This window comes from Oryctolagus cuniculus, chromosome 7 (genome assembly GCF_051225735.1).
Source record: "Oryctolagus cuniculus isolate XC-2025 breed Fujian yellow rabbit chromosome 7, ASM5122573v1, whole genome shotgun sequence".
In the NCBI taxonomy this organism is placed as follows: Eukaryota; Metazoa; Chordata; class Mammalia; order Lagomorpha; family Leporidae; genus Oryctolagus; species Oryctolagus cuniculus.
In genome coordinates this window covers 153,894,965-153,921,600 of record NC_142873.1, presented here as the reverse complement: position 1 = coordinate 153,921,600, position 26,636 = coordinate 153,894,965, and the positions used below count along the sequence as shown (strand labels likewise).

Genomic DNA, 26,636 nt, shown 5'->3' with positions numbered 1-26,636 from the left:
GTGTTAGATTTGCACTGGAAAGGGTTCTGGGAGTCTCCGAATGGCCTTCAGCAAACCACGAGGTGGGTGATTGGCCAAGGTGTGGAATGGCCACCAGGATGAATTTGTTTCCACGTCAGCGACCCTTCAGGGGCCACTTCTTGATCAGCCTTGCTGCGGCGTGGCCCCCGTGACCTGGACAGAAAAGGGACGAGGGGTCCCGGGTGTTCAGCCTGGCGGTTACAATAGCTGCGGCCCACATCGTAGAGCCTCGGCTCCATTCCTGACCGCAGCTTCCTGTTCATGCAGACCCCGGGAGGCATCGGTGATGCGCCAAGTGAGTGGATTCCTGCCCCCACGTGGGGGACCTGCATCAAGCTCCCTGCTCCTGGCTTTGCCTGTCCCCACCCCCGGCATGTGCGGAGGGAACCAGCAGATGGGAAAGAGGTCTCCTCTGTGCTCCCAAGATCTGTATTCGCAGGGAACCGGAACCATAAGCAGAGCCCGGACTACAGCCTAGGTATGATATGGGACGTGGGTGCAACCAGCGTCCTAACTCTAGGCCCAGTGCCTACCCTATATGGACTGCTACCCCAGGGGTCAGATCCTAAACACCTATGTGTTACCATTCCTTATGGTAAGAACATGATCTTGCCAGCACAGTGGACACTGCTATGACTCCGCCCACATCCTCTTCCGGCTCCGGGCCACCATTCCCCAGCCCCTGTGACTGTTCCTAATGGCCGCTGTGGGTACCGGTGCCCCCTGCTCACTCAGAGCCCCACAGTCCCCAGAGCCCCGAGATCTCAGCCTTCGGACGGAACCCCTGCGGAGCCACGCCCCTGTCGCGCTGCTCCCCTTTCCCTGTCTGCCCCCCACATCCCTTTCTTGTTTTTTTCCGGAGACGTTTTCTTAGGAAGTCACTTGTCCCCAAATGCTCATCTCAGAGTCTATTTATAGGGAACCCTCCGGGAAAAAGAGCGTCAGGCTGTATGGTGGATTCCGGTCTTGACCGTGGGTGGAGGCCAGTGGGTGTGAGGCGGATTCCAAGCCCTTGGGGTCCTCTGGCCGAGAGCCTGGCTCCCGAGCCCGGGACAGCGGGCCTGTCTGTGTCACCCCAGGCCACGTCTGTGAAGCCGCAAGGAACAGCACGCAGCACCGCCATGTCTGCCCCTCGCACCGTTTATTTCATTGTGCTTTAGCCAGGCTGTCCCCGAAGCATCTCCGTCTCCACCAGGGCCTCTGGGCCACAAAGCTGACCCCGTAGTCAGCGCTTGCTGTCTTCACCCCCCACCCCCCTGCCCTCTCACAGTTATTTCAAAATCAAGATTGAAACAGGAAGCTCGCTGAGTTTTGCAACACAGAAGCATGTTCTGCGCCTACATTTATGGAAAGCTGGGCATGGGGGGAGCCACGCGTCTGTGGGGTATGGCCACAGCGGGGGCAGTCACACTGGGAGGGGGCGGGCAAGCGGGATGGGAATGGGTGTCTGAGTCGTGGGGGCCCAGGAATATCAGAGGTGGCTGCCTCGTGTCTGGGGAGAACTTTCGAAACACAGCTTGGAGGGTACTGTCTCCACTTACTTCCCTGCGATAAGATCGTAGGACAGAAGGACAGCAAACCCGGAAACCCGCATCGGCCAGCCACAGGCACCCGTGACACACCGCGTCTCAGATAAATACCCCCGAATAGGCACTTGGTGTTTGCAGCTCTGGGGCTGGAGAGAGGCAGAAGCCACTGTGCCCTTGGAGAAGGCAGGCGACAGGGCCCGACCTGACCAGTGGGACCGGCCCAGCCGCGGGGAAGACCCCACCAATTTACCAAGGCAGGAAGCGAGGTGTCCTGTGTGCTTCCTGGGTACGGTGGACTGGCATTTCCAAAGAGCATGTGACTGTCAGGGCACGAGCTGGCCACTGGCAGGTGCGCGCTGCATGTCGGGAGCTGGCCGGTTAGCAGCCGAGTCCAGTTTGCTACTAACCACTGGTCGGTGGGGCTTCGGAGAGTTCATGGGAGATGGAGTGAAAGACAGAGTGCGTTTTCCATGAACATTCTGAGGCGCCCTGGTGTTCTCGGAGCCCAGAACTGTGCTCTGTGCTCAGTGGCTAAGGAAGAGGTGTCCATTGTGTGGGGGAATGAAGTGATTCGAAATGAAATTTTCATTCCCCACGAATACAAACGCAATAGGCTTTCCTTGGTTATCCGTCTGTTCTTTTTCAATCAAAGTGGAATCATAGCTCACTTTTTCTCCTGGCCCTGCAGGGAATTTTTGGTTTGAAACTGAGTTTTTTTTTTTTTTTTTTCCTTTTTCCCAGCTGGAACCAGAGAATGAGCCTGGATCTGGCCAAATGAGAGGGTCTTTGACATGCTCTGGTGTTTCCATGGAGCAACCCATCTCGGAGGCCAGCCGCCAGCCCAGACCTGGGCATTCGTGCCGGGGGCCAGGCGGGGGTCCCGATGCGTGCGGAGGAGGGGCGGGGGGCATCCTGATCCAGGGCAGGTCGGAATCTGCTGGGTGCTGTGCTTGTCTAGCTGCCTGGAGAGACGGCGGAAACAGGAGGCAGGGAGAAGTGGAGCTGGTGGGAGGAGGGCGGTCGGGGAGGGCCGGGCAGGGGCAGGTGGCGTCGGCCGAGCCGGGACATCCACACCCCGCCGAGGCCGCTGGGCAGCCGGCCTGGGGAGGAGGAGGAGGTCGTGGAGTATTCTGCCGACGGGAAGGTTCTGGGAGATGATTGGCCCCTCAGGGAGTGGGGAGGGCTGGTGGGTGACAGCTACGGTGGAGAGACGGCCAGAGGGTTTGAGAGAGGCGTGAGGAATGAACCATCTGGCGAGGGAGGCGGATTTGACATGACGACAGCGGTTCAAGGTGTGCCTGGGGTCCCAGGGTCCCCGCCACGTGCACCACCTTGACCTTCAGGCTGCCAGGGGAACTGCCATCCCAAAATCTCCTGCCCATCTCCCCTCACTCCGTTTTGGACTAGAGACTAGGAGAGCCCCCGGGGAATGGCTGGGGTCCGTGGTGTTTTGTGTTCGGTTTTGTTTCTCGCGTCAGAGCTGGGCAGACGTGGCCGAGGACCAGCTGTGTTTAGGGGGGACAGGGCGAGGCCTTCCAGCGGGGTCATCTGGTCCGGGTCAGACTGGGGAAGGGCCTGGGGGAGGGGCGCAAGGGGCCTGGAGAAGGCAGGGAGGGAGGGAGGCGCCGGGGCCCCCGCGGGTCAGGGCACCATGTGCCACCATTTGAAGGTGAAGGGCTTCCGGTGCACATTGGTGCCGCAGTGGACTTCCCCCAGAAACTTGTGGTAGGCGGAGATGTCGTCGATGAAGGTGCAGGCCAGGCCCAGGGGCTCCAGCAGCCCGCGCACGTGCGTCTCCAGGCAGCACTCCTCCTCCACCTGGGGCCCGAACGGCTTGGGGATACCCAGGTCTTTGTTCAGCACAATCATGTTCACCTGCGATGGGGACCAACCCTTTCGTGAGCACCTACCACGTGCCGGGCTCCTCGAACCCTAACCACGACGCCATGACGCGGGTGCTCTGACGGCCCCCTCCGTGTGGATGGGGAAACTGAGGCTCAGAGGAGCTGCGCACCTGGGCAATCTGCCTGTGGCCGTGTGTGCGTGCGAGAGTGTGCACCTGTGTTTGGGCACGCAGGCAACGGTCTGCCTCAGAGCGTGCATGTCCACATGTGGATGGACGCACACATATGTTGGCCTGCATGTGTATGCATGGGTGTGCATTTACATGTGTGTGCATGAGTATATATATATGCATCAGTGTGTGTGTGTATGTGTTGGTCTAACTCTTTCTATGGATGGAAGACTGCCTTCCACCATAACACATCGCCCCATACATAAAGAGTTTTTGCAAAGAACTTTCCTGACTGTTAGGGTGCAGCAGGATCCCCAGTATCCCAGGGAGGTAGGACAAGCAAATCACCCCCAAGAGGGAAGTGCGAGGGCCTGGGGTGAGCTCACACAGCAGGGGCTTCGCCTGGACTGGCGCCCGGGTCTCTGCACCCATGGCCACAGCCCAGGGGTCCTTGTGGGCCTGCCTGCCCCTCCCCCGGCTCAGGACAGGGTCTGGGCCCCAGGGCCTCACCATGTTCGGGAAGAAGGCTCTGGCCTGGCGGCCCTCGTCCATCTTGAACAGAGCGGGCAGGTCAATGATGTCTTGCTCCGTGAGGCCCAGCTCCTTCTTGAGGATGTCACGGTTCCAGTCCAGGCAGCGCTGGGCAGGGGCGGAGGGCACGCAGGTAAGGGGACACGCACTGCGCCCACCACGCCCCCGCATGTCTGCAGCCTCAGGCCAGGGGCCTCGGCACTCCAGAGCTTGCACCTGGGGCCGCGTCCCCCCAGGCTCAGGCACAGCAGCAGGAATAATGAGAGCAAAGCAGAGGAAGCTTCCAGAAGCAGCGCTGAGCACTGACCCGTGCTAGGTGCTCCCCACGCGGATCCCACTGGCTCTCCGGGGCCCGCCATGAGCCACAGTAGTCCCGGTGGGGTGATGCTGACGATGGTGACAGCCACAAATGCCCTGCACCGTTCTAAATACTTCACACAGATCACGTCCCAAAGCCCTTCTGATCTTTTCATTTTCAAAACTTGGTCCCTTAAAATCCGCTCATGCACATAAATAGAGATTTAGTGGAAACGAATAGGACTGGTTTCTATTCTTGGCCATAACCCTTGAGACTTAGAGACCGGAAGGTGGGATCCAAGCCTAGACAGAAAACTTCAGGGATCTGGGGTCTCCTAAAACTAATCAGAGGTCAAGGCATGTGACACTTATCTTTCGTTTCTTTTTTTTTTTTTTTAAAGATTTATTTTATTTATTTGAAAGGCAGAATTACAGAGAGAGCGAGAGAGAGAAAGAAGGGGACAGAGAGAGCGAGCGAGAGAGAGAAGGGGATGGGGGGACAGAGAGAGAGAGCGCGAAGGGGACAGAGAGAAAGGTCTTCCATCCACTGGTTCACTCCCCCAATGGCAGCAACAGCCGGGGCTGAGCCAATCCAAAGCCAGGAGCCTCTTCCCAGTCTTCCTTGTGGGTGGCAGGAGCCCAAGCACTTGGGCCATCCTCTGCTGCTTTCCCAGGTGTGTTAGCAGGGAGCTGGATTGGAAGTGGAGCAGCCAGGACTCAAACTTGCGCCCACGTGGGATGCAGGTGCTGCAGGCGGAGGCTTAGCTCACTGTGCCCCAGCGCTGGCCCCGTATACACAAGTCAGGAGCTTTCACCGTATGTTGAAGGGGGCGCGGGGATGGCATCGTGGAGCAGCAGGTGAAGCTGCCGCCTGCAGTGCCACCATCCCATCCGAGTGCTGGTTCGAGTCCCAGTTGCTCAACCACCAGTCCAGCTCCCTGCTAACGCACCTGGGAGAGCAGGTGGCCCTTCCGGCTTTGTTGTCGCCATGTGGGGAGTGAACCAGCAGATGGAAGATCTCTCTCCCTATTTCCCGCTCTCTAACTCTGCCCATCAAAGAAATAAATACATCCTAAAGAAAAACGAAAGGGGTGTGCGACTCCCCCGCCCCATCGCGGCTCTGGCCTCACGGAGGCCTTGGCTCTAGGGCACTTCCGGGAACGCCTTCCTTCTCGGCGCCATCTGCTCCTGGCCAATGCTGACCCGGGCACCTGCCCGCGGTGCCCCCTCTTCCCCTCCGTCTTTAGCATGGGTGTATAGCAAGGACATGGCCGCCACACTTGCTGGGGCTCTTCCCTGTGCGCATGTGCACCGGGACGGGAGCCCTGAGCCCTGGGCCATTCTCTGCAGGAGCCCCAAGGGCGTGAGGACGCGCGCCCGGCCCCGCCCTCACCTGGAAGTACTGGTTCTCCTGCGCGAGGCTCTCATTGGACAGCACCTTGTTGATGGTGATTCGCTTGCTGCTCATCCCACCCAGGCCTGTCGGGGGCAGAAGACACGGAGAGGGTGAGCCATGCATCCCTGGGCTGGGTGCCACTCTTCCAGGGCCCGACAGCCCCTGTGCTAACTGCTGGACTGGGAGGGAGGAGGTGGGCTGGGCACAGACTGGGGCTGGGGCGGGGTGGGGCAGTCGGCAGGCTCTGCCCAAGGAAGGCCGCACACACTCCCTCCTGCAGGCCGGGCCGCGTGCCCTGAGCCAGGATGGAGGCAGTGGCCGCTTTGCTGTCCCTCTGGCTGGTGGGGGATGGCCCAACGGGCCACGTGGTTCTCCGGCTGGAGCCTGCTCCGCAGGGCGAGAGGCTGAGCAGGGTGCGTGTGGCAGAAGCAGGGCTTTCCAGGCCTGTAGCTGGCCAGCAGCAGAGACCGGAGCTGCTCGGCCCTGAACCCCGGCTGCCTCTGCTGGGGTGGGGAGCTTCCAGCTTGCAGGCCCTAGGAGGCCGCTGATGTCACGTGGTCTGGCCCTGCCAAGGCAAGTGCAGACAGACTTGAAGTCCCATAAATCTACAGCAGGCTTTTTAGGTGGATAAATTTGTATGGCCTGGTAAATGATGTCATGAATATCCAAATGGCCCTTGGCAGAAAAAAGTTCCCCACCCCTACTGGTACAAAGATAATGGTTCATATAGCCTGGGGTGGCTGTTGGGCTACATTCACTATAGAAAGAAAGCTTCCAGAAGACCAAGACCCAAGCCTGCCGATCCACGCAAACACCCTTCCGTCGGTGGGGAGGTAACGGAGGGAGGAGTTCTCTGGTTGGTCTCGTCTGACACCTGTCAGGAACACTCCTGGGACATGGAGGGCAGGAAGGGCCTTGCCCAGACCTGGGAACAAGGCTTTGGGAGTGAGATCCCCTGGGGATACCAGCCTGCAAGGGGCGGAACTAATTTAGGGGGAAAAAGGGTGATGATATAAACAGAGGTGATGGTTATTCGGCGTTGCATTAACAGCCCTGGCTTATGTACTCACCCACGGCCCAAACGATGCCTACGTCTGTTTCGGCACGCTAAGAACCACAGCGGAAGTCCTGGCGGCCTCCCACCTGCCGGCCGTCTCCACCTCCTCTGCTTTCGTCCTCCCCTGACTCACTTAAGTGTGCGACGCACCCCAGCCCACGTCCGGCCCCACCACGTGGACGTCTGAATGAAGCAGGTGGCTTCCCACGGCAGGGCTGACAGCAGCGAGGCCTGACCAGCCACCGCGTCTGTCGAAGGCCACCTCCCTCCCCGAGCCCGAACTGTACTTTGTCGATTTCTCTCTCCGGCCCCGTTCCTGGGACGTGGCTCCTAGGTTGCAGCTTGTAGGCCAGTGTGGGAGTGGGCAGCCCTGCTCGGGTCTGGGGCCGAGTCTGGTGCCCACTAGCGCTCGGCACTGTTGGTGACATGAGGGAGCAGAGGGCAGCTCGGGGGTCTGCCTGGCCACGGCAAGGGTCCCAGGGTGGCCCCACAAACCCCAGGGTGCGCCAGATGCCCAGGCAAATGGAGTTTCACGGCCAAAGGGCTCATCTGCCCCGCGCTCCTGAGGGCCTCTGGGGCTCCAGTTCCCTGCAAAGGCCCTGGGGCCACTCACCTTTGAACAAGATGGCCTCCCCATGGCCCTCCTTCTGCTTCTCCCGGAACAGCTTGTAGCAGGCTGCGGTGCTGGCCATGAGCAACCGGAATTGCTGTGAGAGACAGGCCCCGGGGGACAGCGTCAGCACGGGGCGGTGGCCAGGACAAGTGGGCCCTCCCGCCCCGAGGACCCGGAGCCCTGTCTGCACGGGGCCTCGAGCCTCCCACACCATTGGTCAAAGCTCACAGCCACGGCTGGCACTGCAAAGAACTTCCCACGGGGCTCAGAGGCCAAGGCATTTGTATGGAATTTCCAGGGTACGCAGGCACAGTTTTGACTTCACGGAAGAGAAGAGCCCCTGTCTGGAGCTGGAGGCCCACACCCCATTGCTGTCCACAGTGTAAGGCCAATGCAGGGGCCACTAGCACCGTGCCACGACTGGACACTGAACTCGGCCCGTCGGGATCAGATGTGCGTCAGGAGTAAAATATGCCCCCGATTTTTAAGAATGAATAATTTTCCATGTGGAAATGCTGATGTTTTCTGTTTATTGGTTCACGAATGCACCTGCCACAGTGACCACGTGCAAACCAGCTTCAGCCTACCTCCTCCTTCCTCTGTCCGTGTCCGCTAGACCCTGCCCTCTGCTGGCAAAGGCTGGTAGTACATGGGTTTGCCACTCTGACTTTAGCCTCAGGAGTTTGCTCACCGTGGTGCCCGGGATGGGGACGAAGGTCATGAACTCGTCCACGTGGCCCACGGTCAGCCAGTCTGAGTACAGCTCCACGGGCGCCTGCACCTGCTGGGCCTGCAGGAAGTCGCGCACCACCTTGGTCATCCTCCGGCCGCCAGACCTGGAGCAGGCGTGGACGGGGGACAGCCCTTCAGAAACTGTCCAGGAGCCGGCCTCACAGAGGCCCTGCCGCAGGGGTCAGCCGGAGCCCGGCCCGAGCCTCAGCAGCCTCGGCAGAGAAGTCCCGGGAAGGAGCCCGAGCCCCGGGGCTGAGAGACCCCGGCACAGGGAGGGCAGCTTTTGGCCAAGAGGTCGAAGGAGCGCATCAGCCACAGTCACAGCCGCTGACAGGCGCGGAGCCCCGCTCCCAGCCTGAGGATGCCGGGGGAGGGGGCGGCCAGCTTCTGTTTGTTTATGGGAGACACAGACACAGACACCACAGAGACAAAGGCATCCACTGGTTCATTCCTCAAACACCCACAAGGGCAGTGGCTGGGGGGCTCTACTGGGGTCTCAGGTACTCGAGTCACCCCCCACTGCTTCCAGGGTGCACCTTAGCAGGAAGCTGGAGTCAGGAGCAGAGCCGGGACTCGAACCCAGGCCCTCTGGTGTGGGCTGCGGGCATCCCAAGGCGGGTCTTACCCTCTGCGCCAATTGCCTGCTCGAGTCCGCCTGGCTGCTGGGGGGAACTGGGGTACAGAGATGGCTCCAGCCACCCCCCCAACCCACATGCTTCTTTACTACGTTAGCTTCTCCTCACTTCAGTCAGTTCAAGGGCCACCTCCTCCAGGGAGGCCCTCCTGACTTCTAGACTGCTCGAGGCCTCAGATCTCCCTGTTGACTTCAGAATACAACCTAGGGACCTTACGGTGGCCACGACTGTCCCCTCTGATCCGAGCCCTGGCCGGTCCGCCCGTCTCGCCACCTCCTTCCCTCCTTGTTCTGTCCGCTGCAGCCCCACCCAGGGCCTTGCCCTCACCATGCCCCGTGTTCCAGATCTTTCCCCAGGTCTTCCAGGGGCTGCCTCCTTCTCAGCGTCCAGCTTCCACTCCCAAGTCACCGCCTCGAGACCACAGCAGCTGAGGTCCTCCGGCCCCAGGGAGTCCCGCTCAGCGGCCACAGCTGCCTCTCCTACTCCCCCACCCCCCTGGCCCCGCGTGAGCTCCCTGGGAGCTGGGGCCTGTGTGACCGGGTCACGGCCGTGCGCCCAGAGCCGAGGGCAGCGCTGGCACCGGGTAGCTGCTACACGCTTGTCTCTGAGAAGCCGTCCCCTTGCCGTCCGCCCCTCGACCTCACCAGGGCGACCCTGGGACCCTGCTGAGTCCTGGAGGCCAGGGGTTGGGCTTCACAGCTGGGACCCTGGGTGTGACACAGTTCACAGTCTGGGACTAACTGATGGGAGCTGAGTGGAGCGAGAGGAGAGGACGGAGGGAGGGCAGGTGACCGCGGCCCCAGCCTGTGGCCATCCTGAACACAGAGCATCCTGTGTGACTCGGAGGGACTTGATGCCCAGATCCTGGCTGACCCCACACGTGCAGGCTCCTGGCAGCCCTTCTGTGATGTGAGAACCACAGGTGCCGTCTTCCCAGCCACTGCCTTGACCCAGGAAGAATCTGACTTTTCTTTGGCCGGTGGCCTAATCGGGCAGGGAGTGGGGACAGCGTGGACAGGCCAAGGGATCCAGGGACTCAGGCTGCTGGGGCGGGGCCATGTCTTCTCAAGTCTCTTCCGAGCATGGGCTCCCCGAGGACTCCCTCGCGTCCTCCTCCGCCACCCCTTCACCCGGTTTATAATCTCAGCATACACCCTGCCATTTGGGGAATTAGATCCTAATTCACACTAAGGTGTAAAGGCTGCCTTGTTTTCTCCCTCCGAGGGCATCTGTGTATTGAAGAGCTGTGGGAGGGGTCGTTCTCCCAGCCACTCACTCGGTGTGCGGGTGACCCAGGCCACCCCACAGAGAAACGGCAGCCTCCCCGCTCCCGCCTCCCCCAGCCCCTGGGCTTCTCTTACAGAGGGAAGCTGCTCCCGATGAGGATCCGGCCGAGGGGGTACGTCTTGCCATTCACGGTCACTGGCGGGCTGACCTCCAGGTTCCCAAAGGAGTCCAGACTGGTGACGGTCTCGAAGACAGGCTCTCGGGTCACGTAGCCGAAATCCGGGCCCTGGGCAGAGGGTGCACACCTGCCATTGGTCCCCTGCAGCCAGGAGTCCTGGGCCCCCAGCGGCCACCCTCCTGTGACCACTCCTTGGCCACCTTCGGCCTGGTGTGATGGCCGCAGAGCCTCCTGGGAGGGCTGACCGGGGTGGGGCCGGGGGACCAGGGTTACCAGGGGCAGGGCAGCAGCCTGCATTGTCACCCCCAGAGATTCACTGCCCCTCGTCCCCAACAAGAGACTTCTGATCCTGACCCATTGCAAGAAGAATTCGCTTGTCCGCCCGGTGCCAGGCTTGGTCACGCGGCTGGCCTTGGCCAGCTAAGAGCAGAGGCCGTGGGAGCCCCCGAGAGCGGCCGCCAAGTCCCCTTCCTCTCCCTGTGCTGGGAGCGCGGCCCTGGCAGCCCGGGGTTGCTCCTGCCCCCTGAGCTCTGGAAAGAGGCGGGCACGGGGCAGCAGAGCCGCAGAGAGCGCCCAGCGGTCAGGCGGGGGGCCCGGCAGCGGCCCCAGAACCCTCCTTAGCACAGAGCTCCAACGCGCTGTGACGGCGCCAACGCCGGCCGCCTGCACTTTCAGGTTCCTTTTTGGGTGAGGTTGTAGGAGTCTGGTTAGGGAGCTTGCACAGGGCCAGGACTAAGCTTGCCGGACAAAAGTCCCCGTTAAAAAAGCCCTTGGAGCCAGCGGGTACGGCTCGTGCTGGCCCGGCTGACAGGCTCTGGGATGGCCTGCTGTGCCCGGTGGGGCGGGCGGCTGCGGCTTAGCGCTTTCTCACCCCAGGGCCGCGGCTGGCTGAGCAGCAGTGGCCGTTCAGACACAGGTGGGCAGGCACCCAGCACAGGGCCGGCCCTGGCCTGGGCCTCAGAACAATGCCACGCAGCTGTGGCCTTGGAACCAGGCCAGCCTGGCGTGCTGGTGGCAGGTGGCAGCCCAGGGAAGAGACAGAGGCGAACCCTGGAAGGTCTGGGTTCTCACGCCTGCGGCACGTCCCGCTCGAGGCTGGGGGCCACGGCCGACCAGCTCGCCAAGGACACTCACCGGCACCATGACAACAGCGAGTGGTGTCTGCACTATGTCAGGTGACCGGTGCCCTTGATGGTCACGGCCACCCTGTGACGCTGACCCTGTTTCTGTCCCATTTTACAGATGGGCAAATGGAGGCTTGCGGAGGTGAAGCTGCTCACTTAGGAGGTTCTGTTGCCGCTAAGGGATGGGATCAGGACACAAGGTTTGGTCTGATTCGATTCATACTGTTGGCTTCGCCGCAATGAAGGGTCTGGGTTAACGTCCTCAGACCGCGGTGCGAGTCTGGCCTCTGAGTGGAGCCGGGGGGCGGGGTCTCTGAGAGCCACCCTAGGGAGGCCCCAGCTGCCCCTGGGGTCGGGGGGGACACCTGTTTCGGGGCCTCTGGGGCTGGGTCTTGCCGTGTCTCCCACAGTTCCCGTTCCCCACGAGAAAACTCCGTGTTTTGGAGAAACATCAGCTTTCAGAGTAGGAGAGGGCCTTAGAGGTCACGATCCCAATGGGCCCATTTCAGAGATTAGGAAACCAAGGCCCGGGCAAGCAGACTAACTTGTCAAGGGTGCCCACGCTTTCCTGACCGCTGTGTCCTAGGGGCCCGACATCACCCCCAGGGGGCCCTCCACCTCGCACCAGGAGCTGCTTTATGGGGAAGTCCTTCAGGTTGCCGTCTCGGGGGGAGTCCAGCACCACCGGGAAGCCTTTGTGGGGGGCCTCGATGTAGCCAAATTCAATTTCATCCTGTAGGAACGGGGGAGGGGGGGAGTGTCAGGTGAGCCTGGGGGAGGAGGGGACACAGGGCTGGGGAAGAAACAGGCGACTGGCGCGAGTGGCAAGCGGCGCAAGGTGCACAGCAGGAGAGAGACGTCAGGCCCGCGCTCCCTGGCTCCTGGCCCCGTTCTCCTCCCCAGGCAACCACGGCGGTGCATCGCCCGGGGCAGTCTCCCCGTTACACTTAGCATCTCCTTGCCAACCCATCCCCGGTTTTAAGACCACAATGCGGCCCTATCTGAACACTTTCTCCTAGGAGTGGCAGCTTCGTTGGAAGCGCACTCTGCCCCCATAGTCACGGAGTTAGGGGCTCCATTGTTTGCAGCTGCCTGCCATCCCCCGGTTAAGGCTGACACCCGGTGCCCCCGGGCGGCCACTGGGCTGTGTTGCTGTCGGCAGTGCACCTGCTGTGCCCTTCTAAGGGTGGCAGGGAGGCAAGGCTTCTCGCCCACGGAGCCGCTGGGTGCCAGGGCTTACGTTAAGCCCCTCCTCCCGCCCGGCCCTGCCCGCCCGGCTCGGGCTCCCCACCTGGATCCAGCGGTCGCCGCGGTTCATGTACTGGAAGCACACCTTGAGCTCGCAGTTGGTCTTCTCTACCAGGTTCTTCACCTCCTTCAGGAACAGGTAATTGTCCTTCATGCTGGGAGTTGGGGAGAGGCGGAGGGGGGTGAGGACCTCGGGGCCCCTCCCAGGGCTGCCGCCCATCCCCCAAGGCACTTGGTCCTCATCTCCATGGCTGACCCAGCACACCGTATGTGCTCAACAAAAATTCTCTTACTGGGGGAGATGTGCTGGGTACCCCCGGCCTGGCAGGCTCCCGGCTACTCGGTTCAGGACCATGAACAAGCTAAGGAACACTGTGGAGGGGGCGCTGTGGCGTAGTGGTGTAAGATGTTCCCTGCAGCGCCGGCATCCCATATTAGGCGCCGGTTCGAGTCCCGGCTGCTCTACTTCTGGTCCAGCTCTCTGCTATGGCCCGGGAAACCAAGTCCTTGGGCCCCTGCACCCATGTGGGAGACCTAGAGGAAGCTCCTGGCTCCTGGCTTCAGGTCAGCTCAGCTCTGGCCGCTGTGGCCATTTGGGGAGGGAACCAGTGGATGGAAGACCTCTCTCTGTGTCTCTCCCTCTCTCTATCTGTAACTCTTTAAAAAAAAATAAAGAAACGAGAGTGTGTGTTTTTAGGGCACAGCCGGTGCCAGGATAAATGTTGGAGCGGCTTCATCTCACGCAGTCCTCACAGTGATTCTGAGCCACTGGGCACAGAGAGGCCAAGTGAGTCACTCCAGGACACACAGCAGCTAACTGATGGAGCCCGGAGCCAATTCAGGCCTGACTGCCCCACGGCCCCGCCCTTGGGGACATCGCTCACCAGCACACAAACACCGACACGGGAGGCAGGATGTTGGGGGTCATGATCCACGGAGCAATCCGGAATGTCACGGTGTCCGTGAAGATGGGTGTCAGCGGGACCTCCTGGGTGTCAGAGAGAAGGGGGGGTGTCAAAAAGCCACACGGGGCCGGCGCCGGGGCGCAGCCGATAAAACTGCTGTCTGCAGAGCCGGCATCTCATAGGGGCGCCAGTTCAAGTCCTGGCTGCTCCACTTCCAATCCAGCTCCCTGCCAATGGGAAAGCAGCAGAAGATGGCCCAAGTGCTCGGGCCCTGCACCCACTGGGAGACCCGGAAGAAGCTCCTGGTTTCGGATCAGCTCGGATCGGCTCAGTTCCAGCCGTTGCAGCCATTTGGGAAGTGAACCAGCAGATGGAGGACCTCTCTCTCTGGGTCTCCCTCTCTATGAAACTCTCTGCCTTTCAAATAAATAAATAAATAAATCTTCATTTAAAAAAAAAAGGCAAGTTGAGTGCTTTCCACTGCTGCCCGCCAAAGTGGGTGGAGCTGATGGCAACCACACATTCACTGAGCGCCTGCTGTATACCAGGTCCCATGCTGAGTATGTGCACAGGCACCTGCCTTATACCAAACCCAGGGGACAGAGACTATGCCAATCCTTGTTTTACAGATGAGGGAAACTGAGTCACAGAACTGTGGCGTGACGGCCCAAGGTCACACAGTCAGTGGATGGTGGAGCCGGGCTGCAAACCCAGGCCGTCTGGCTGCTGAGTCCAAGCCCCAGATGCTGTCCACTCTGGCCCCACCAAGGTCTGGGCCATCCACCCAGCGACACCTGAACCGGCCCCGGGCCTTCCTGCCTGGCCCGGGCACCTCGTTCTTGACATGAGCACTTCAGCTTTGCACGGGTGGTTCTGCTATGCCCAGGTGCTCTTCTGCTTAGGGAATGGTTCAGCCAGGTCGCCTGGCATCTGGGGTAAACTGAGGTATGACTCCCAGCTGCCCTGAAAGCCCCCAGGAGGGGCCAGTGCTGTGGCACAGCAGGTTAAGCCGTCGCCTGCGGCGCCGGCATCCTATACAGGCACTGGCTCGAGTCCTGGCTGCTCCACTTCTGATCCAGCTCTCTGCTGTGGTCTGGGAAAGCAGTGGAAGATGGCCCAAGTGCTTGGGCCCCTGCACTCGCGTGGTACTGACCCAAGGTGGACTGGGGCACAAATGGGGGGCAGGGCCAGGTCCCTCCGTTTTCCTGAGTGAAGCCGGGGTGCCCGGGGTTGGGGGTAGGGCCTTTGTGCTGTCAGCAGGACACACTCCAAGCCAGGGGGCTGCTCTGGAGGGAGGGGGCGTCCCAGAGCAACAGCATGGCTGGCTGAGACAGCAGCCACAGGGCAGGACCCCGCCGGACACTGGGACTGGGGGTTCAGCCTGATGTCCGAGCTGGGCTCGCCTACCGCTGGGGTACACGGCGGGAGGTCACTCAACCTCACCCGTGTGGCCTAGCAGAGCCCTGTGCTAACCACTGGGCCTCTGGGTCTCCCAACTAGGTCCACGGCAGTGCAGGGAGGTGCAGAAAACAGCGCCCACGGTGGGTTTCTGGAGAGCAGGTGTAGCAGTGCTGAGGACCCGGCATGCCGCGTGGGCTGTGGGGGCCGCCAAGCCTGGACCCCCCCCCCGGCACTTTGAGGGGAGCTGGGCGCAGACAGCGTGGGCTCCGGGCCCCTCACCTCGGCCATGTACTCCAGCAGGCTGACGTGGATGGACACCAGGCCCGAGAAGCCCTCGTCCGGGAAACGCAGGCCCTCCACGAAGAACAGCAGCTCGGCCGAGCCGCCCGTGTACTTGACCACGTGGTACAGCTTCCGCCGGCCCAGGATGTGGATGTAGCGCTGGCCGAAGAATGGGTCTGCCACGGAGAGGCCCGCGTCAGCCCCGCCCGCCCCCAGCCCCGTCAGGAAGTCAGCGGGGCGCGACTGCCGACGGCGACGAGGGGGCAGAGTGTCCTCTGGACGCAGAGGGGAAAGCACAAGCAGAAAGCGGCCACGGCCACGGCCACCAGCGCCCCGGCACTGCTACGCGGCGCCCAGCCAGGCACCTGGCTGTCGGCATTCTCGCCTGGGCAGGGAGCTTGCTCTCTCGTGCACAGCACACGAGAAACGCGAGTGCGTGGTGACTGTGCGGGGAAGCACCGTGCCCAGATCGTGCCCATTTCACAGATGAGGAAACTGAGGCTCAGAAAGGAAAAAGGGCCTTGTCCAAGATCATGAAGCCATTCAACAGCTGGGCTGGGGCTCGAATGCATGCCGACTCTCACTGCCTTCCTATAAACAAAACACGGATGTGCCCATTTGTACCCCCAATTCCCTCCACTTAATGGAGACCACGTGGGCAGACACGCAGGTTCATGGCTGGGGGAGGGCAGGGACAGGGACTGGGGGCTCCCAGCTGGGCACAGGCCCGCTCTCGGACGCCTGCGGCCACCTTCCTTTGGGTCTTGGTTTGTGTCACTGGTGGGCGTCCAGCCCAGACCCCCACAGAGGCTGGGATTGGAGCTCCCACTGCCCCGCCCTGCCCCACCACATGCTTTGCGCATGCGTGTGACCCAGCTGGGACCGTGCCTGCCTGCCACGTGGCCGTGTTTAATAAGTGACCACTGACGGAGCCAGCAGCGCCCTGCTGGACAGGCCGAGCCCGTGGGGATGCACAGCACGTGGCTGGGCTCACGGCTCTGGGACCGCCAAGGGCAAGGGCGTGTGGGGGAGGAGCAGGCGGTCCAAGGGTCCAAGTGCGGCCTCCGTCTCCAAGAACGGCGCTCAGGCGACAGTGAGGTGGAGGGGACGCACAGGCGGCCGGGAGGTCTTGTCTGGTTACTGGGGGTGGGAGGAGGGGGCGTCAGCGGGGGGAGGCAGTCGGTGAGATCCTGCGGGCGCCAGCGTGGGCGCGGGAGCAGGAGGCGTACTTGTGTTGGTAAAGCCGTGGCGACAGGGCCCTGGGCAGTCCCAGCAGAGCTGGAGGGCAGAGTTGGGCTCAGCCTGCTGCTTCCGCACAGTGATGGGCCGCGCTTAGTGACCGCTGGCCCAAGGGTTAGGACCAACAGGGCGCGCGCTGAAAACTCGGGAAAGGAGCGGGCTCACCTGGGCCGCCCGGGCTTGGGGTGGCGCCTCCCGGAGGACCGCGGCTCAGGCCAGGGGGCTCCAGCAAGCTCGTGGAAAACCCAGGTACGGATTCCAAACTCTTGTTTTCACCACAATGAACTTACCTTTTGGCCCCATTTCCCCACAAGCCTCTAAGGGCAGATTCTGGTTTCCAAGGTCAGAGCGGCCTTGGTTCAAGCACTGCTCTGGCTTGCTAAGGCGTGCAACCTCAGGAAACTCATTTAACTTCCCCGAGCCTCAGCTTACTCATCTGTTAAATGGGGGCTCATACTACCCGTGCCACAGGGTGACCGCAAGTGACAGCATCAGCACGTGGGGGAACCGCGCTCACCACGAGTACTCGTCAGTCACGTGTGGGGCCAGCGGCTCGATCGGAACTTAGGACTGGGTCAGCACGTCCCTGACTGTGGCGCTCGCCCCTCCCCACTGACCCGCCCTGGACAGAAGGCAAGGAAACTCTGGGGCCGGGGCTGTGACGCAGTGGGTTAAGCCGCTGCCTGCGTCGCCGGCATCTCATTCCAGTGTGCTGGTTTGAGTCCCGGCTGCCCCACTTCCGATCCAGCCCCCTGCTAATGCACCTGGGAAAGCAGTGGAAGATGGCCCAAGTGCTTGGGCCCCTGCACCTGTGTGAGAAACACAGAAGAAGCTCCTGGCTCCAGGCTTCAGTTTGGCCCAGCCCTGTCCATTGCTGTCATCAGGGGAATGAACCAGCAGGTAGAAGATATCTCTCTCTCTCTCTCTCTCTCTCTCTCTGCTTTTCAAATAAATAAATACTATTTTTTTTAAAGAAACTCTCCCTTCACCTTCCCTTCAATGGGTCCAAGAAATGAGGTGGACGGTCTCAGACACGGGGTGGCCTCGGGAACTTGCCGCGGCTGGACAGAGAAGGCGAGGGCCTTCCCAGCCAGGGTGGCCTGCGCGGATGCAGATGGAGCTGCCTACAGTGACCGAGCCGTCCTCCACGGCCCTGGGGCCCCACGCCCACATGCGCCGGGCAGCACTGGAACCCAAGCTCAGGGAGGGGCATCAGGCCCAGAGGCCGTCTCCATGGGCACAGCTCGCAGCGGCTGCGAGTGCTGGGGCGGGAGCAGGAGGGGACCTGGCCCAGGCAGGTGTCAGGTGGGAAGACACCTTCTAGTCCGCCTGCCCCCAGCCCCTCCGTTCTCCTGTGGCCGGAGCCCTGTGACTCACAAAGGGGCTCTGTCCGGGGCCTCTGGCTGGCAGTCGGGGCCAGCTCCACGAGGGTTGATTCTTCGGTGGGAACAATGCAGCCACTGTCCCCGGAAGTCTCCTCCACCTCCTCCCTCCATCCCCTGTCCCCAGCTTGGGCATGGCCAGCTCTCCCTGCCAGCGCTGACAAGGCTGGGGCCCACCGTGCTACACAAACCACTCGCCTTGTCCTGTAGGAAGAGCTAAGGCCCCGGCTTCTCGCTTCTGGGTAGAGCCTGAGCTGCAGCACAGTCCCCAGGCCTTTCTGAAGGCCCTGGAGACCGCTGTCCTCCACCGCCACGGTCACGGTCCACGCCACCACGATCCCAACACACGCAGCACCCACCACTGCCAAGGTCCTCCCAACATGAGGCCCCCGGGCCGGGGCTGGGGTTGGAGAGGAGACTGGCCTGGACCCAGGACTCGAACCTGCCTCTCTGTCCCTGTCTGCAGCTCAGGCCCCTCCCCCAGGGACAGCTGCTCTGTCTCCGCCACATCGCATGTGACGGCACGACACGGGTGTAACACAATGCATTCTCATCCCCAGGCTGCGCATCTCAAAGTGTCTGCATGGAAGAGAAGGAACCTGGGCCACAGAGGAAATTCAAATCCTCCCTCTCCTCCATGTGCGTGTGCATGTGTGTGCGTGCGTGTGTCTGTCTGTCTCGGAGAACCCGGCCAAGGGGTCACATTCTGGGTTATCTCTGTATCAATAACAGCCGCTCCCCAGCAGCCCTGATAAGCAGACCCTGGGGACCGTCTCTCAGCCCTGGTTCCTCCTTCCTCCTGCAGCCCAGGGCCCGGGGGAGGGGAGCTGAGTCCACTGCATTAATGCCCGGACCCGGGCCGCCGCTCTCAGCAATGGGGCTGAGGCAGAAGGCCCGGGCGAGGTCCTGCCTGCAACCCCCTAGTTCCTGCCGGTGTCCCCGCTGCCATGGCAACGCTGGCAACAGCTGGCCCGGTGTAAATATCAACACCTCCAGCCCCCTGAGGACATTCCAGCCTGCCTGAGGTCACTGCCCGGGGCCCAGGGCGGTTCAGAGGAGGGTCCCTGTCCACTGCTGTCCTGGCCAAGTCAGTCTTGGAGATGAGGGTCCAGGGCCCCCTCTGGGGACTGCCTGGTTCCAGTGGGCCTGTCCGGGCCCCCCCAGCCCCCTGCACCTGCGCCAGGACAAACTGCTGAGCTGTTTCACTGAGGGAGCTGTGAAAGGCATAAATCAGACCTGACAGTCCCTGCTTAAGACGCTAATGGCTTTCATGGCTCAGAATAAACCCTGTCTGTACGCCCTGGCCCCTGGCCTAGCTCCATGACCTTGAGTCTCGGTGCTCCCTCCCCACCCCCTCCACTCCAGACCGGCTCCCCCCTCCACCTCCCTCTGCCTGGAACCCTCTTCCCTCAGCCCCGAAATGGCTGTTCGTCTGTGTTTCAGCTCTCCTTGTCACCTCCTCCAGGCAGCCTCTTTGGACTACCCAGCTAGCAGTGCCTCTGGGTCCATCTCATTGCCTCCAGCTGTGCTATGGGTTCTGTCTCCCTTGCTGGGCTCCCTCCCGGGGAGCAGCGTGCGACTGCCCTGTTCCTGCAGGGAGCTGGCGCCCAGGCACTCACCATGCATTCGTGGGAAGAACGAGACAGGGCAGGCAGTGTCAAGGACTGGCTCCTGGTGGGAGCATGATCCCTGGGCTGCGGGGGCCCAGGGCACCCTCTCACCATCGGGAGAACAAGGGGTCAACGCCCCGAGGGAACCACAGCATCTTCGGATGGGGCAGGTGGGGCTTTCCTTGCCTTGGGCATCACAGAGGGGGCATGACTCAGGCAAGGGGGATGTCAAAGCCTTGCTTCCCCTCGACCCTGGGATGGGGCGGGGTGGGGCGGACGTACCCCTGGGGGTCTCCTCCCTGCGTGGGACACCAGGGATCCCCAGTCATCCCGGTGCACCTGCAGCAGAGGAAGGGGGAGGCCCCAGAGGGCCGAGCCAGGCTCACTCACTCTCCACGTAGAACACGCCCACTTTGTCCGAGTCCGACACGGAAATGTAGAGGACCATCTCGTAGCCGGCGGGCAGGCGGTCAGGGCCTTTGGTGCGCAGGATCATCTGGGACATGTCCTTGAGGTCTGGGGGGCAGACACGCGTGGAGGAGGTTAGGGGCCCGCCGCCGCTGTTTGCTTTTGTAACACCTGCGTGCATACGCGCTCCAGAGAACCCACAGGGAGAATGCCACCTGGCTGTCACCCCTGGCAGCAGAGACGGGCTCCCGACTGTGTGGGAACGGCCTTCCGATTCCTTTCTCTCCCCAGGTGTGTCACATTTTGCAAAAACATGGCTTTGTGCATAACCAGGCGCCAGGGCACCAACATTATTAAGGTCTGGCAGGTGCTGGGGCCCGGCTCCAAGCTGCCGGCCTGGCGGAAGGCTCTGCGACCAGTGCTGGTCTGGCCCAGGGGCTAATCAATGCCAGGCTGTCCTCTGAGAAGGGCAGAGGACGCAGCCAGAATGGCGTGGGTTCGCTCGGGGCCCTGTTCTCCTGTTTCCCATGATCCACTGCGGTTGTTTCTGGCCAGTGATCCCAGGGTCTACATAATGCATGTGTATTCGGGTTACGCTTTACTGGCCACTAAGAATTTACAAATTCCACTTCCTGTTTAGCAGTTCATGCTGGGAGCCCTGTCTTGTTTTATAAGCTTTCCACTGTTTTTAGTTTTGTCTTTTTTTTACATTTTTTTTTATGGCTCATGAATTTTATTTCTGTGTGCCAGCGAGAAATTTTCAGAGCGGAATGCTAATACGGTTCCCTTTCGTTCTGCAATGTTAAAAATTTGAGAATGAATTGGCTGAAAAACAGCAAGGCTCTGATGGGGAGCGGAACCCATGCTTTTGTCTTCTGCTTGGTGGCTGAGTGGGTGTTTGAGCCAAAAGTCCCCAGGAGACCCAGGTCCACGCCTGCCCCGCCCCCTGGCCACACCCCCCGGGGCCTTGCTCCGCCCACCTTCCTTGCTGTACACTTTCTCGTCGCTGCAGTCCTCCTTGGGCAGCCAGGGCGTGTCGCGGTCACAGTTCACCAGCAGGATGGCCCCCTGGCCTTCGGGGCCCCATGTCCAGGACGCCTGCAGCGGTAGGCAGAGAGGTCAGGGCTTCCTCCCCTGTGCCCACACGGACCCCACAGGACGCTGGAGAGACAGCACCAGGGCGGAGGGAAAGGCGGCCACCGCCCAGTGGGGCCATGTGACCTGCCAACGATCCCCACGTCTGATGCCCACAGAAGGCCAACCTGGGCATCAAAGGCAAGTTCAGGAGAGACGCAGAGAGGGGAAGGCTGGCCAGGGTGTGTGTGGGCCTCGTGTGCCTGCCCGGGGGTTGGGGTGGAGGCAGGGAGGCAGAGGGCAGGTGGCCAGAGCAAGGAGTAGCAGAGGACAGGCACTGATGTCCCCAGGGGTTCTAGACGAGCTCTGAGCGTGAGCGCTTTGCCGGCTACTTCTACCCTGCAGCCAGAGGGCTGGGGGAGGGAGCTCTGGCCAGGCCGCTCCCCTGCCGAGTCCACCAGAGGCTCCCTGCTTCCTTGAGGGTCCGCTTGCCTCTCAACCCAGTTCCCCCCCTGGCCCCTCACTCCCTGTGCCCCACCCACAGCCGCAGCCTTTCTGCCCCCAGATCCCAAGCTCCGGGGCCTTTGCCGGTGCTGGTCCCGCCCTCTCGCCCACCATCCCTTCTCTCTATTCTCCCTTCCCATCTCAGCATAACTGCCTCTTCTTCCAGGAAGCCCTTCTGGTTGTTGACTAGAGCTACACTTGGTACCTTAAACACCCTTTTGGGAGCACGCGGGACAGTCGTGCCCACACGGCCACCTGTGTCATTCTTCCTTGGACATGGGTCTCCCTTGCTGGACTCAGGGTTCCCTAAGGGCAGCTGCTTGTTGTCTCTGCACGCCCCGGGCCCGAGCTAGGCCTGGGAAATCTAAGATGCCCAGCACACGTTCACGGACCAGGTACAGAAGAGCTGGCCAAGTTCAAGTCCACAGGGCTGGGGTCTCTGCCAAGGTTGCAGAGCCTCTGGGGGAAGCTGGGCTGGGCTTCCATGGAGCCCACTGTCAGGGGTGTGCAGGGCTGACCCGGGGCCAACAGGGAGCCCCGTGGGGCAGCTGGAGGAGGGGCTCCCCCGCTGGCCTGGGGTCCCACCACATGACCCGCAGAGAGTCAAGGGCCAGGCTCCCTCCAGGCTGCATTTACTTGACTGCCTAAAGTCTCGTCTATTTCTAATTTAGTCTAAATTCCGGCGATGATTCTCAGTCACAAATGCCCACAGCAAAAAATGCAGATCACGCAAAAAGGCAGAAAATCAGAAACAGAGTCAACGGCCCCGGGGGACGTGGAGCAACACTGATGGGGCCCAAGGACCCGGCGGAGCGGAGAGCAAGAACATCGCGCTCTGTGCGCAAACGGAAGCCGCATGCATGCGGGGACCACAAGGGCGGGGAAGACAAGACAAGGGGCCTCAGCCAGGGAGCAGAAGGGGATGGAGCAGGCATGAGGCGAGAAAGCAAATGCATCGTGAACACACCAAGGAATGAATGAATGAGCAGGGTGAATGAATGAATGAGCAGAACCAGGAGAGGGGAGCAGTGAACGCCACCTCCCCCGCCCGTCAGCTTTAAACGAGAAGACGCCCCCGCTGCACGTGCTGTGTCCCGGGCACTCCCATTCTCTCCAGCGGCTCCGTGGACTGGGGGTGCCCACGCTGTGGCTGGGGAGACTGAGGCTCGGGTCCCGCTCTGCAGCTGTCCCTCGGGAGCCTGGTGTGCTGTGTGTCTGGGAGCCTCAGTCTCCCGCTCTGAGCAATGGGAGTTGTCTGCCCCCGGTTGGGGAGGACCGTGGCTGTCTGGAGCGTGGAGCGTGCAGCTCTGCCCTCGGGATCCCCCTGTTCTGGGAGCTGGTACCTTCTGTGGGTTGTTCTTCTCCACCACGCCGTCCCGATCCGCGTCCACGTCCAGGGAGATCTCTGGGGACAGGAGACACGGGTGAGCGGTTGTCAAGGGACAGCCTTGCTGAGGTCACCTTCTCCAGCCCCTACCTCCACGTTCCCTGCCGCTGGAGAGACTCAGCCCGTGCACCAGGCCTGGGGGCTCCCAGCTCCCGGGGGGCAGTCGGGGAGGTCGCGACCCTCCCAGCCTTTCATGGTTGTGGGTTGGGGGCATGATCTCCACTGGACAGATCTTGGGCCTCTGTTCAGAGAGGTGACGTCACACCCCCAAGGTCCCACGGGTGGTGTTAGCAGAAGTGGGGTGCTCCCTGCCTGGGGCCTGATTTGTAGCTCGTGGTTTGAAAACCGACAGGTGCAGCGCCCCCTAACTGCTTTCCCACCCTCTCCTGGTGTGTGGATGCGGCACAGGGGCGTGCGTCTGTCTGTCTCCCCCAGAACACCCGGGGTCTATATCCCATCTCCAAGGACCAAGGGTTTCACTCTGGAGGGGGACCCTGCCTCCCGAGCCTCTCCTCGGGAGGGTGCCCATGTGTCCAGTGCTGCGCCAGGCCCCCCTCATCGCCTCTCTTGGGGAAAGGGCTTCCAGCGCCCCCAGCCTGTGGTGCAGACAGCTCTGTGGGGGCTGAGGACAGAGAGCAGGTTTGCTATCAGACAGTGCTGGGCTCCACCCTCTGCACAGAGCAAGTGTCTCTGGGCAGGTTACACAGCCCTTTGAGTGCCGTTTGCTCACCTGTCCCATGGCGCCCCTCTGGCTGAGGCACCTGCACTAGCAGCCATGGTGGGCTCCGGGCATTGTGAGCCACGTGGGGACTGCCCTGGCCACTGTGTGGTGTTTAGCCACGTCCTGGGCTTCTGCCTGCTGGATGCCATGAGCACCCCCAAGATGATGATCAGAGGTGCCTTGGGCTACTGGCTCATGCCCTCGGGGAGTTAGAGACTTCCGGGGCGGGGCCAGAGTGTTGCCAGGAAGACCGCCAGGAGCCTCACACAGGGTGACGTGCTGGTTCAGGGTCCCCAAGTGGGCTCCTCTCACTCGGAGCATGCCTTGGACTGAGGTGGGAACAGGTGCGAGTAAGCACATTCCTGGCACGCCCTCAACCGGGTGGGGAGGAGGGTCCTGGCACGAGAGGGACACTGATGTCACCCTTCTGCAGGTGGCCCAGACCAGTGAGCTGGGGATCAAGTTCAAGTCCTCTTTGTGTACAGCTGACTCCCTGCTGACCCTGGACGTGGCTTTTCTGGACTTGGAAGGAGGCAGGGAGGTGGCGGCTGCAGGGTCCTCGGAGTCGGGAGCCCCCAGCGTTCCAGCCTCTGGGGCCGTGCTGTGAACAGGGCGCTGTGGGGGCGTGGCTTTATAAACCGCACTGACCTTGTTCACGCAACACCTCCTCATGCAGCAGCCACCGGGTCCCAGGCCCCGTGCCAGGGACCAGGCAAGCGAGGCGGAGCGTCTCCCCCAGGGAGGTAGGTGTTAGCGCCCCCATTTCACGGGTGAGCAAACCCAGGCTGGCAGAGGCACCTGTTAGCAAACTGGCCCACTCCCCTGCAGGGAAGGCTCCCAGGGGAAAGACGGAAGGGGGCACCGCCAGCGGCTGTCTAGGAGGCTGAGGGCTGAGATGCAGACCAACGTGCGTTTTGGCTCCCAGACCTTCCAGAACTTTCCAGTGTCCTGCAGGAGCCACTCTGCTTTTTGAAGAACACCCTGCCCAGTGCAGCTCATGCTGCCAGAGCAGCTTCCCAAGACGAGGCGGACCTCCGGCTGACCTAGGCTGACCATCCCCCCAGCTCTCTGCCCTGGATTCCCAAGGCTAGCTCTGGAAGTCACTGCCACACCCGACTCTGACAGCCCTGTGGCCCCGTCTCCAGGCTGAGACCCCTTGGGGCGTGTCCACAAAAGCAGTGGCCCCGACTTACTGCATGACGAATTTCTGAACTTCAAAAACTCTATCATCATTTTTGCACATTTGTGCACATTTATGCACAAAATAAACCCATGAGACAGCTTCTAAGACAAACTGCTTCTAAGAAAAACATCAGCTCCCCGTCTGCCTCTCAGCCTCCCTGCCCGGGGCAGCCCCCAGCGCCAAGCACGCCGCCGCCTGCTCCGACCCGACTCTCCCCACTCCGATGAGTCCCTGCCTTCCCGCAGGAAACCTGGGTGCTCCCTCCATCAGCTCTCAACTCCCAGAGGGCTTTGCAAGTTCTCTCTTAGGGCACAGAGCGCACCCCCGCAGCCGGTAGAATCCACCTCCTCTGCCCTCTGCTCTCCCTCTGAGCTCCGAGTCCCCGGAAGTCTCTGCAGGGCTGTCCCCAGGGAGTGACATGGGCTGGTGCTTGTAGGGACAGAGCCCAGCCTGCCAGAGCTCTGCCCTCCTGGGACGGCCCTGCCTTTCACAGGGGAGGGGTGGGGGTGGGAGAGGACACCTGTTTCGGGGCCTCTGGGCTGCCCGCATTTCCCAGAGGCTTTGGGTCCTACCTCAGCTCCCCAGAATAGCCCCAAGGCGTCAGGTGGCGCCTGGGTGTGGGGCTCATTAACTGGAAATGTCACTAGGAGTGGGCTCAGGGCAGTCTGCCCTGCGCCTCGAGACACCGGGGCACAGGCAGGGGGCCGCCCGCCAGCCCCGCGGACAGCGGCAGGTGCTGACCTCCTGCCTTCCAGAGCGGCCTGGGCTCGCTCCCCCGCGGCCAGCCGGGGCCGTTATCCCGGGCTCCGGGCCGGGGGCCGCAGCAAGGAGCTCCCTAGGTGGATGCTGCACACACGCCTGAGGCCCCCGTTAGCAGGATCTTCAAAAAGTTCACGGACAAGGCGGGTATCATGAAAAATCTGCCCTTGCACCAAAATAAACTTATTATTTAAAATTCCATTTTTTCCATGAACCTTTTGAAGTTCCACTGCCAAGACCATGGCAGAGGCAGGGCACTGGTCTTCATCCCTGCCCCCCCCCCCCCACTTTCTACCTTGACAGGGAAGGCTTTGCAAAGCGGCCCTGGTGGGAGTCGGGAGGCGTGCAGGGATTAATCAGCTCCATGCACTCCCTTAGAGCTTGGAAAAAGTGAGGCACACAGAGGGTGGGCTTCTTGTCGGGGTCACACAGCAAGTCCCTGGCAGGCACTCAGACCCAGGACCCAGGGCCTGATTTACCCAAAGGTACCATGGATCTGTTCCCAAATCCCAGGGAGGTGTCTTCAACTTTGCCCAGGCAGACAGAAAATGTGGCGGCCCCAAGAGGAAGGAGCCAAGGAAAGCATCAGTTGGGTACCTCCTCTGGGCCTGCACAGACCCTGTGCACCTGCCATCCCAGGGAATCCTTGGAAGCGCCAAGTGAGAGTCTCCGGGGAACCCATTCTACAGAGGAAGAAACCGAGGCTCAGAGGGCGGTGACGCAACTCGCCCAAGGCCACAGTGTGGCTGGAGGGAGCAGAGCCAGCACCCGGCTTATTTCTGTCTACTCTGCAGTGCAGCCTGGGCTCAGGATGGGACTCTAGTGAGCCGGCTTCCGATCTGTGTCGGGGGGCCGGTAGCCCCAGGCTCCTGGGACGTCCAGGTCTTGCCTCTGAGCGATCTCTCAGAATGTGGGCTCCTGGGAAGAGAAGCCCTGGAAGGGAGAGAACGCGGTCATTCCCAAGAGAAAACAGGCTGTCCCCAGGGTCCCTGGAGGAACCGGAGGCCCGAGTCCAGTGGGGGTGAGCTTCCCCTGCAGCTGGGCCCTGGCAACACAAACAGCCGTGTTTCCCTGGGAGACGAGGCCCCCTGCCTCTCAGGTGTCCATGCCAGGGGCACGGCGCATGGCAAACTGCTCCACTCGGGCTTTGGTTTAGTCTCTGGCCAAGCGTCACAGCTG

At 61.7% G+C, this 26,636-nt stretch overlaps 1 protein-coding gene across 1 annotated transcript in view; it reads right to left on the bottom strand.

The window, feature by feature from the left end:
• Positions 1–1,145: 1,145 nt before the first annotated feature.
• Positions 1,146–26,636, bottom strand: part of PADI2 (peptidyl arginine deiminase 2) — a 40,689-nt gene continuing 15,198 nt past the window's right edge. Inside the window, exons 4-16 of the mRNA XM_070079226.2 lie at positions 22,751–22,812; positions 20,810–20,927; positions 19,812–19,937; positions 15,188–15,366; positions 13,487–13,590; positions 12,646–12,757; positions 11,980–12,087; positions 10,187–10,338; positions 8,150–8,294; positions 7,459–7,552; positions 5,786–5,871; positions 4,075–4,203; positions 1,146–3,425 (exon numbers count right to left, since the gene is read on the bottom strand). Coding sequence (XP_069935327.1) covers positions 3,192–3,425; positions 4,075–4,203; positions 5,786–5,871; positions 7,459–7,552; positions 8,150–8,294; positions 10,187–10,338; positions 11,980–12,087; positions 12,646–12,757; positions 13,487–13,590; positions 15,188–15,366; positions 19,812–19,937; positions 20,810–20,927; positions 22,751–22,812 — 1,649 coding nt within the window. The 3' untranslated portion in view covers positions 1,146–3,191. The remainder of the gene's footprint in view (positions 3,426–4,074; positions 4,204–5,785; positions 5,872–7,458; positions 7,553–8,149; positions 8,295–10,186; positions 10,339–11,979; positions 12,088–12,645; positions 12,758–13,486; positions 13,591–15,187; positions 15,367–19,811; positions 19,938–20,809; positions 20,928–22,750; positions 22,813–26,636) is intronic.